Genomic DNA, 11,980 nt, shown 5'->3' with positions numbered 1-11,980 from the left:
CTTCTTCCTGGTTAGGGGTCGTCACAGCAGAACTCCCATTAATAATAAACACAAAAAATGAATGGGCTGAGCCACCTAGCAAATTAGAGGTGGGTACATCAACTTTGCTATCCCATAGTGATGAATAATATTCTCTTCTCAGATAATAAATAATAAAGCATAAATAAAATAAACAAATAATGTATGCCATCCACAAGAATAAAGTGAATAAATTAAAAAAATGATTAAACATTATAGAAAATGTTGATACTAGGTGTACCCTAGCCTTCTAAAATTGGAGAAATACTAGAACTAATTTTTCTAAGTTAATAAAATTATACAAGGCACAATTGCAAACTGCTAATTTTCATAGGTGTGTCATTAATTTCTCTCAAGCAAGACTAGCTGACTGCTTTTAGTTCTAAATATATACATCTCAGCTCAACATTTTTGTTCCCACATAAAAGTAGGGGATTACATCTGACTACATTTGTTTTTCAAAGAAAATCAGTTCTTCTACCTTCACAGAGTAATAAATCTGCATATTAACTGCTTTGCCAGTTCTGCCCAGCTGCCTGGTTGAAGTACATTTTAACTATATTTTATGGCCCCTTGTTTTCTTAACTACAAACCCTTGTGGGAGTCACAAACAATATGGTCCTTCCTGAAAAACTGCAGAAGGCTACACTTAACTGCAGAAGGCTACACTTTACATTTCAATAATGAGTTTTGTGCATTTAACTTATATCTCATTTTCTTCATCTTTTGCTCTACAGAGAAAATTCCCCAAATTCTCAGACCACAGGAAACATACATACTGTAGATTATAAAGCCAAAATGTAGCAATACAAATGCACAAAATTCTGAAATAAGAAAAAAAATACATCACATTTTGCATCATTTATTTATCCTAGCGCTATAAGGACACTATTTCTAAAAATATACCAGAAAGTAAAATTTCAGAACTGCTGGAGAACTGGTCAAAAGTCCAGCTAGTATTATACAGCAGAGGAAAGACCAAGAAAGCAGGAGCAAACAGGTTGCTGTCGGTCAAGAAATGAGAGATCAAGGGAAGATGTGTTGATATACTAAAATAGACTAGAGAAAGATACTAGAGAAAGTGTGTAAGACCTGACATGTTGGAACAGTGGAAATCCAGATGAATAAAGTAAACAGGTGCTAAATGCCTTATCTCATGAATGTGTCCCCCTCAAATTATCAATGGTATAATCCCAGTTATTCTCATTAAGGGTAATATATAATTAACCATGCGATGGGTAAGGCCAGGCTCTAACCAAATGGGATAGGTTAATTCAAGCACAAAAATGAAAATTTGTTAGGTTTACAATGGCCTACAAGGGCAGCTAACCTAGTACTTACCTATGAACCTATAATCACGACCATTAATAGAGATCCATATGATGTAATAGAAATAAATGGAATATAACGACTATGCAGCTAACCTAATACAAGACACTTTTGACAAGAAAAATGCAGAATAATAAAGGAAAAGACGGGAACACATACAATACCACAGTGGAAACATCAATTAAAGATAACTAAACAAACAGTTATGACTTCTAGCAGAATATAGAAAAAGGAATATGACATCAAAAGCTCTTGGAAAAATAGACATGATAAACGCAACACACAGCATCAAAATAGGCCAGGATTTATCTTATACTATTTCTAATGATAAATTAAAAATATTAGCAGTAACAAAAAAATTAAGAAGATACAGAGAAAAGTAAAGGAAGAGTTCAAAACAAGCAATGCAGTGATGACACCCCCTCCACAAATGTACACACACACACACACACACACACACACACACACACACACACACACACACACATACACACACACACACACACTCAAATGTTTATAGGGAACTGGAAAAGAAACAAAAACAATATTATACCATTCAAAATAGAAGAATTGAATAAATTATGGAGAAGTTTCTACAGAGATCCTATTGAGCATAACAAAGATATTGAATGGCTAGATGAAGTAAAATAAGCCATAAAAGTGTTAACATAGAGGATGTGAAATGGAATGAAGTAACAGACAGCAAAACTGACACAAAATTAAGAAAGGTTCATAAATGAAAAAAATAACTCCGGTCCAGATGCAGACCCTAACTTCTGGCTAAAGGTTTTAACATCTTGGTACAGCGATTTAACCTTAAATAAAAATTACTTATATGCACATCCCACTCTGATACCAGCATAGTTAACAATAGGAAAAATATATAACTGTCATTAAAAGTGAATCTGTAAGCCTTCCTAACCAAGAACCATCAACCAATAACTTGCCTTCCAACTACTTACAAACTGTATACTCGAATTGGTGCAGACCGAGTTTGAATTTTTATCTAACAGCAATCATGACAACAGAACAGACAGAACAACCACATGCTTTTACATGAATCCCTAAAGATAACCAAAACCAAATATGAAATGTTAATAATGGGAGTTCATGATAGTCGATTGCAGACATGTGAACCACAAAGAATTACTGAAAGTGAAGCAATATTAGTCACATGGGATTATCCAATAAGAATAGTTAAGGAAGTAGAAGTACAGAAGGAAAAAAAAATAGATGCAGTTGAAGAAAAAGGATAAAGTGGAATTAATTACTGAAATAGCTATGCATTGCAACAACCGTGTTCTGCTTATTAAGAGACATGAAGTTATAAAATTCTAGAACAGACAAGCAGAAAAAATACATAGTAAAGACACAGATAGTTCCAATAGTACTAGGATCAATAGGGCTAATAAAAAAGTATTTCTGCGCATACTTAAGTACTATACCAATACAAGTAATTCCTTAAGAACTACAGCAATAGGCAATTCAGGGTACATTGTGGATGCTGAGTACTCCTTCAAACAACACAATCTGAAGTAATAGTAAATTGATGAACTTTAATATTTCTCTGATTTAAGAAAGAGGTCTGTTCCTTTTACATCATTAAACCTTTAAATATTTAGAGATTAAAGAAGAAAGGCAACTTTAAATAAATAAAAATAAAAGTAGAGAAAATAATTAGTGGTGAAATATATGATGTTTATGTGTACCAGGAAAGAAATTAAAAATGTGAAGGTGAACAAATAGACTTGGTAAGCAACAGGTGTAGCTTCCATTCATGTAGCAAAATGGCAGCAACACAGAATGGCTTTACACTGGACAGAAAACACTGAAAATGGCAAAGTTGAAAAGATCGAGACACAGCAGGGTTAAAAAATGTGTTCTTTTCCTGCTGTAGTGATGTAGTGCAATTTCAGAGTTTATATATATATATATATATATATATATATATATATATATATATATATATATATAGTTAGCAGGGGGTGTAGGGGGATCGCCCCCCTGAACTGAAAGTATGAGTATTTTAGTATTTGGCGTTAGGGTGCTTTTTGTTTAACATTAAGCTATCCAGCATTTCAGCCTTTCTACTTTATGAATGTATTCCTCATAGATACATAAGGAAAAACAAAGGTATTTTACAGAGAACAGTTATAAAAGAAAGAGTAACTACTTTAAAGGGATTTGTGATGCATTACCTGGAGTTAATTTGAAACAGGGAAGGATTAAATAAATCACAATATGAATGTAGGAAAGCAATGACTCAGAAAGACATCTCGATTATAGTGATACAAAATGAAATCAAGGGTTAAAAAAAACAAAAAGAATGAGGGCAAATACTTGATATCTAGCAAAGACATAATAAAATTCAAAGAGGAGGTAGTGGGGTGTGCTGCATAAACTGCTCCAAGGTAGTTTAAGAACGGGTGAAATACCTGATGACTGGAAAAGTGCTACTGAAATGCTCATATATAAGGCTAATGGTAGAAAAGAAGTTAGGAAAAATTTATAGTCTGATAATGTCTCAATATATTTTGAAATGTTAGAGAATGAAAAAGGTAGTGAAATAAAAAATATAAGTCTTGTACTTGTCCAGTGACAGAGAACACTAGAACAGAGAAGTGATGGGATACCTTTTACTGGTCTGGCAATACAACTAATTTGATATTCAACGGAATGCTTCAGTAGTGTACATTGTAAACCCTTTGCTGGTTTACCAAGAAACATCACCACTGCCCTCTGTGTTATACTGTTTAAGGAGGATAGGACATTAGACCATATTTTAGCATACTTTTATAATATGCAGATCCTATTGGACAGCTATGGGTACATGTTAGCAACATATAAGCTGATTAATTCACAGAAAATAAGTGTGCAGATTGACAGCAGAGTTCAGATTCACAGTTCTTCAGACTGGAGGGCGTGGCAGTTCAATTTCTGCAATTTGTAATATATAGGAGACAGTTTAATATTTGCAATTTGGAATATATAGGACATATACTTTGCTCAATGCAACTTACAGAGTTTTAAGTATAATAGGTTAGTACTAAGCTAATTGACCTTGTGAGCCATTTTAAGCCTAGCCAGGTATCCTTTGTGAGACTCAAACTCTGCACCTTGTGTTTAGAAGGCAAACACCTTAACTATTAGGCCACCCTCCCAATGTATATGTTGCTAAAAATATGTATGCTTCATTTTTAAATGTTTGTTTTTCCTGCCAAGTTTATGTTCTTTATGTTTCCTGTGTAGTGCATTATACAAACATACATATCTGCTTAATGGTTACCATGCACTTGCAAGTTTTGCAAGGTTCGCACCTTACATCGTCAGTTACAAAGTCAATTATAACAGTCCTCTTGATATGGAGATGCACAGGTGTAAGGGGACAAAACTGAAGTACGTTATGAAAACTATGAACTAAATAAAAATGGTTGTGTGAAGCTATGTATTGTCATTCATGGCTGAGTTCATATGCTAATGTTCATGATTATGATTTAATTGCATTGTAAATTTAATGTTCAGTGTAAATGTTTTGTTATGATATTTAATTTAAATGTTTTGTAATTTATACAAGTACCTTGATCATGGCTGAAAAGATTCCAAGGAACAGTCCACCCCCTGGTTAAATAGCTAACTAACTAAAAAATAAATACATGCAAAAATACACAGTATAAAGAATAACATATTCCTCTTTACAGAAACAGTAATATTACAAGGAAGGCAATAAATTCCCAAGCATCCTGGGATTTCTTGCTTATCTTTTTGTAAACTTGAATGACAACACCATTCTGCAGTATGTATACAGAACTGACAATGATCTGTTTGCCTGCCCTCAATATCTTGTGACCATTTTACTGGCACAGGACAGTGAAACAGTAAATTCTATACGTTAGTGTTTTTAAAGAGGGTAGATCCTCCTTGTTTTTAAAGAGGGTAGATCTTCCTTTCACCCTTGATGGGGGCTCTGCCCCCACACCCCAGCAAATAACTGATGAATACCATGCCCTCTTCACTATTCTATGGCAGTAAAATGGTCCACAGGATTTTGTTTTGTGGTATATTGCCTGCTGGCAATCAGTCCACAGTGTGGATGGTGCCAGAGTGTGTGTGAGTGTATGTGTGTGTGTGTGTGTGTGTGTGTGTGTGTGTGTGTGTGTGTGTGTGTGTGTGTGCCTCCATGTGTGTGTTTGTGTGTACATTTGCACATTTATATCAATGCAAATGTACTTACTAACATTCTGCATCCAAGAAAACATTTTGATTGACATAACTCACAGTACATCACAATGGATTAAATTTAAAATTATCTGAGATTTGTCAGCTAACGAAATTTAAGAGTAGAATTATGATTACAGAATAACTTACGTGTTCCTTTTTAATTGCTGGAGTACACAGACTAACAACTGTAGAAATGATTATTACTAGGAAAAAAAGAATTATAGCGAAGTACAAGTAATGAACATCTTTCAGCACAGCTGGCCTGTTGTCAACTTCACCACAGGATGGCACTGAATAAGCAAACTCCATGATCATTCGAGTGAGTCCCACTATTAGTCCAGCCATCAGGCCCCAGAAAGCACCCTGTGACACAAAAATAAGTTGTAAGTTAACCAGCCATCAGGCCCACAAAGCACAATGTGACACAAGGTCATTTGTAAGTTAGTTTGAAGAGAAATACAGTTTGCTTAGTGTTAGTTACCTACAAATTCCATATACATTCCATGTAATATGAAAATAAATATGGGAGCATTTTATTGCATGATAATCTATTGGCTTACCACATATATAATTTTCCTTATTTGTAAATGAGATTCTTTAAATATAATAGAGAAGGTGCATAAAATATTAGATGAAATTTATTGAGTGTCACTTGCCCAAACCAAAAGACAGCAATCAGTATAATGTCAATCTCTGTTTTCCTTAGGAGATCATTGCCAATGTAATTTCAAAGTGTGCTCCACCAGTGATTGACTTTTTTGGGAGATTTTCTCTGTCAAGTTTGTTCAATTGTTGGATTGTTGTATATATAAGTCTGGGGGTGTCTAGTGCTTGCCCTCATATCAGGGGTCCAGGGAGGCGTGTTCCCTTGAAAAAATGCTACAAGTTAACTTTTTTACCCTCTTATATTTCAGGCATTATTTTTGATGCTTCTGATATTCACAGTTTTTCAGTTTGGTGATTCGTTGTAGAACCTTCTATGGCTATGTGGTGCAGTGGAAACATGCTTGGCCCATAACCCAGAAGTCAGTGGACTGAACTCACCCTGTGCTACGTAAAGGGGTGAAAGCTTTTAAAACTAGTCAGGTTTGGCGTTAGTTGAGGTTGGCGTAACGGTTAAGGTGTTACCTCACAGATATAAAGTGCAGGATTTGATTCTCACATTTGAAAGGAAATTGTTTAGACTCAAGCTGAAATCTTACCTATGAACCTATGTGTGTCAGATATAACAAAAATGTCAAAAAACTTATTACATTTTTAACATGTTACTTTTTTGGCTTGAGAGAAGTTATTTGCATTATATACAACATTTTGGGTAAATATTAATATTAATGAAAGTTAAATGATCTTCAAATGAATAGAAGAGCTCCTTCCTTTTTATATCAACTCCCTACACAGCTTAATGATGCTGTCATTGTTAATTTTTATAATGGTTTTAACATTTGTTGACAGTATAATTCCCAAGTACTTCACAAGCTAATCCATGTATACATTTTGTTATCAGGAAACATGAGTAAAGCTTAACATTCTCAGTAGTAAGCTGATATTTAAAATAGTCAGATATTGCTTGTCTAATTGAATATTACTCCATCTTTTGTACTTTGATTTGGAATGCTTTAGATTCTTTTGTATTTTAACTCTTTTGGCCCAGTTCCAAAAGACTTGCTCTCAGTGTAAATGATCACTTATATTGAGAGCTGGTATTTTGGAATCTGATCCCCAGTGTAAGCCTGCTTATATATATATGCCTTATACTGAAGTAAATCACTAGTCACTAACACTTAGAGCAAGTCTTTTAGAATCTGGCCCTTTGTCCCATTCTTTTATTTCATTATAACAATGGTTAATGATTTTCACATATAAACACGATTTCAAGAAATCCTGTAATAGGGATTTGTCTACTTCAGCATTATCAGTTACAATTAGGTACTTTTCTAATTCTTTTTCAAAGCATTCTCTATAGTCTTTCAACATTATCACATCAGCTGTCATTTTGTATTCAATATTGTGTTATAATTTATAATTATACTAAAGTGAAGGCATCAGAATCTGAAAGATATGTCTCATCCATAACTGAGTCAGCTTTTAGAAAACGGTCTCTAGTAGAAATCAAGAATCTAATGAAATATAGCTTTCAGTGCCAAATACATATGAGTAATGTGCAAATTGTAGAGAAATCAAATCTAAAATATCTTTAAACCATTTAAATTATACTCATCTGTTATTAAAGTGTTGGCTTATGCCAAGATTCTTGGGTTTCCAAAAGCAGTACAGTCTAATTTCTCAAGAATACAATTAAAATCCCCACTAACACTAAGCAACTTTTTATATTTTTAATAAAATGTCTAAATAATATTTAGAAATTTCACTCCAAGTCTTGGTATCCAGTAAGCATTAATCTTCTTCTTCTTCTTTTGGCTTTTTCCCGGTTAGGGGTCACCACAGCAGATCATCTGTCCGCTCATGATTGGCAGTGGAGTTTTACGGTGTTGAGTTGCCAGCCCAGCGCCCTACCTTCCACAAAAGGCACACATGCATGCACTCATGCCTAGGGTCAATTTGGAGTGTCCAATCCACCTACAGCATGTCTTTGGGATGTGGGAGGAAACCAGAGCACCTGGAGGAAACCCACGCGACCAGAATATTCCACAATCACTACAACAAACATGTTTTTTTTGTCACAAAATAAAAATAAAAGTCTAGGCATTATTTGGTTATTTTAATACAGAATACGTACCATTTTTTTCTTAGTAAAAATGTTTGTCAAAATTAAGTAAATTTCAAAACCAAACATTGAGATAACACTTTCTAGTAGGTGTGTTTCTTGTAAAAAAATGTTTTATTCAACTTAAGATATTTAAACAAGCCACCTCTCTTAGTACCACTATTTAAATCAATTATACAAAATAAAATAAATTTCAGTGTTGTCATATTTAGAAGCATTCATTTCAGTTTCTTTTCAATTGTTTACAATACTCTAATTACAATGTTGTTATAAACATATAAAATATAAAAGTAAAACCATATGAGCACTAAGTGAGTGAAACTATTTTGATAAATCAAAAACTTTACAGGTCACATTACCATTATAATAAAAATAAAGGAACTAATATTGCTCTCTCTGTCTCTCTCACACACACACACACACACACACACACACACACACACGCACGCACGCACGCACGCACACACACACACACACACACACACACACACTGGAAACTTTTTCCTAGTTCAGTCTTGTAAAACCTGCAATTAAATAACCCTCTGTCTAGTATATATATATATATATATATATATATATATATATATATATATATATAAATTTTTTTTTTTTTCATATGGAGCTATGTCATACGATTGAAAGTTCAAAGGACTGAAAACCAAAATATCTGAAACTCAAAATATCAAAAAAATGTTGATGCAGGGAGCAAGCCTGCCCCTGCACCCTACAACACTCTTGCCAATTATATATACCAACTCCGAGATTGCACATCAGTAGATACGGGGCAAATTCCCAGTTTTGATATCTTGAATTTTAGATATTTTAGATATTTTGGTTTTCAGTCTTTTGAACTTTAGATCTTATGACACAGACATATATATATATATATATATATATATATATATATATATATATATATATATATATATTATGTGTGTGTATTATTTTTCAGTTAAGACTCTCCAATCATTTTCTTTTTGCTTTTCATTTCCCCTTCATCACTGTCTTCTTTCATTCTTCCATTCACTTTTCTTCCCTTCACCACCCTCTTACTCCCCTTTCCTCTTTTTCTGTATCTAGCATGATAAATGTTTGGAAGAATGACATTTCTGTAGCATAATATACATGGTTTAGTTCTTTTAAGACCCTTTATAAAGTAGAATAGCTAAAACAGAATAAACAGAATTGAAAATGGAACCCCAGTTACATTGAGAGAGCAAGGAAAGAGCAGAGATGGATAGAAAAAGAGAAGAATTTCAAGCAAAACCACAGCTGGTAACAGGCAGAAAGGCAAGGCTCAGCAGTTGTAAAATCCACAAGTTTTATTAAAAGTTAGTGCTTTCACAGTGTTCATTACCGCTTTATCAGACAAAATTAAAGCAAATGAACTTCTTTTATACTAGATTTCAATATTAATTAGCACAACAATGCAGAATCCTAATTGATCCACATGGCATCTGCTTTTAAAAGTCTAAAAACTGCACATAAAAAATAACAGTAAAAATACCAAGATGCAGAATAGTACATTTATCTACTTTTCTTTGCTTTTAATACTGGTTTTAGGGGTACATGGTCATTCAGACCCATTCCCCTATGTGCTCCTAACCTTAAAATCAACTGTAATTCTGCATTTTCAGTCATATTTACTAACCCCCCCTCCCATACTCGCAGTCACAACTTGTAGAACTTGGAATACAAATCTATGTTTGTTGCCATTTGTTAGTGTGTGTTTTGCTGAAGCACTACAATCATTCCCTTTTCTCGTGCAATACAAATGGTCCCCCACTCTCTCTTTCAGTTTCCGGTTGGTTTTGCCTATATAAAATTTGAAACATGAAACACAGTGTGCTGCATAAATAACATTCTGTGTGTCGCAGTCTGCTGAAACCCTAAGTTTCCATAAATGGCCTGTCTCTGGATGCTTAAAGTGTATGCACACTCCTGACATTTACGTGTACCCCATTGTCTTTCCCCTAGATTATGATATAATCTAGGATAACATAAACGCTGTTTAAGATTCTTCTTATTTTTATACAATAAAACAGGTTGCTGGCCTACCAGCTTTTTTACCTTCTCATCAGTGTGTAAGATGTGCCAGTTACTTCTGACCACTTCCCTAATCCTATTCACCTCTGTTGTATAGGTAATAACCATGGGCATTTTCACAGATATACTTTCAGCATACTTAACTGTATCATTTAATTGTAAAAAAAATAGGGCTGGCCCTCCCTTGTCTTTCCTTATTTACTACACTATATGCCTTGTCAATTTCCACAGGCCTATACCCTCTACCCTTAAAGTCAACCCATAGATGGCATAGTCCAGCCTGAAAGTCCTTGTCATTACAGTATAGATGTGAGGTCCTCATAGCCTGTCCCTTAATGATATTACTAAAAATATGTTGTGGATGCATACTATCCCTATGCAAATATGTGGGGCAATGAAATTCTTTCCTATGAATACTGGTGGTTAGACCAATTCCTTGCTTGGCTATAGTTACATCCAAAAAATCAATTTATCCATGTACCCCTAAAACCAGTTGTTCATAGGTTCATACTAGGCTATCTGCCCTAGGGCATTTATAAGCCTAGCCAGAATGTGTTTGGCTTTCGCCACCCATTTTAAATTTATTTTGCTATGCTCTTTTTTGAGGTTAGTATACTGTGCCTCTGTCTAACAGTGACACAGAAGTGATACCAGGGGTAAACCTATGATCTCCCATCCACTCATCAAGATTCCTCTTGAAGAGAGTCAATGAGGGACTCTGCCTAACCTGGACTGGGATTTTATTCCAGAGTGAAGGGAGCCTCTGGGTTATGAATCTGTCCCTCCAGCATGTCCTATTTATTTCAGTGCTGAGGTTCAAGTCTCTCAAGCGCATAGCTCGATGGGATTTGGATTTTCTGAGGTGCAGCATGTCCATTAATTCCGGGTTGGACATGGCTTTATACGTCAGGCACAGATCGCCTCTGAACAGGTGGTATGCCACTGAGTAGAGCTGGAGTTTCTTTAACCGGGCAGCATATGGCATCTGTTTGAGCCCTTTGATCCTCTTGGTGAGGTACTTTTGGGGTCTTTCCAGTTGCTGCAGGTGTCTGGTAAGGTACATCCCAAAAGGGGCATTGTACTCAATTATGGGCCTGATGAGGGATGAGTAAAGAGGCACGATGACCTCCCCTGATCTAGATGTGAATCCCTTCATGATTAGGTGGGCTATATAAAATGTTTTTCTAACTACTTTGGCCATGTGGTTATCAAATGAGAGATTGCTATCTACTTGGGTCCCCAGGTCCCTAATTACTTCTTCTGTACTTAATGGATTACCACCTATGTGGTAATTTGTGGGCACTTTGTTTTTGCCAAAGGGGATGACTATACACTTTTTGGCATTTAGCTTGAGGCCATGGCTCTGGCACCAGTTGTCTGTTTCTATTAGGCCCTTTTGGAGGATGCTTGTGTCGGCTGGAGAGTCGATTATGGCGCCCAGTTTGCAGTCATCTGCGAACTTGGTCAGCCACAGTCCTTCCGTGTTGGCCTGTACCTCCGAGAAATATATACTGAACAAGAGAGTTCCCAGGACTGAGCCTTGTGGGACACCACTTGTAACTGGTTTAAGTCTGACATGGCTCCAGCAATTCTAACCATGTGGGTTATGTCCTTGAGCCAGTTTGCAATCCATCTAGTGACATA

The 11,980-nt window shown here is 35.2% G+C and overlaps 1 protein-coding gene across 1 annotated transcript in view; it reads right to left on the bottom strand.

The window, feature by feature from the left end:
• Window positions 1-11,980, bottom strand: part of SLC5A9 (solute carrier family 5 member 9) — a 919,403-nt gene that overhangs the window by 47,627 nt on the left and 859,796 nt on the right. Inside the window, exon 11 of the mRNA XM_044085977.1 lies at window positions 5,713-5,928. Within this exon, the coding sequence (XP_043941912.1) occupies window positions 5,713-5,928 (216 nt within the window). The remainder of the gene's footprint in view (window positions 1-5,712; window positions 5,929-11,980) is intronic.

This window comes from Protopterus annectens, chromosome 10.part0 (genome assembly GCF_019279795.1).
Source record: "Protopterus annectens isolate FY-2018-M chromosome 10.part0, PAN1.0, whole genome shotgun sequence".
NCBI lineage: Eukaryota > Metazoa > Chordata > Ceratodontiformes > Protopteridae > Protopterus > Protopterus annectens.
Note: the sequence above shows the minus strand (reverse complement) of the source record. Positions and strands in the feature narration are given on the sequence as shown.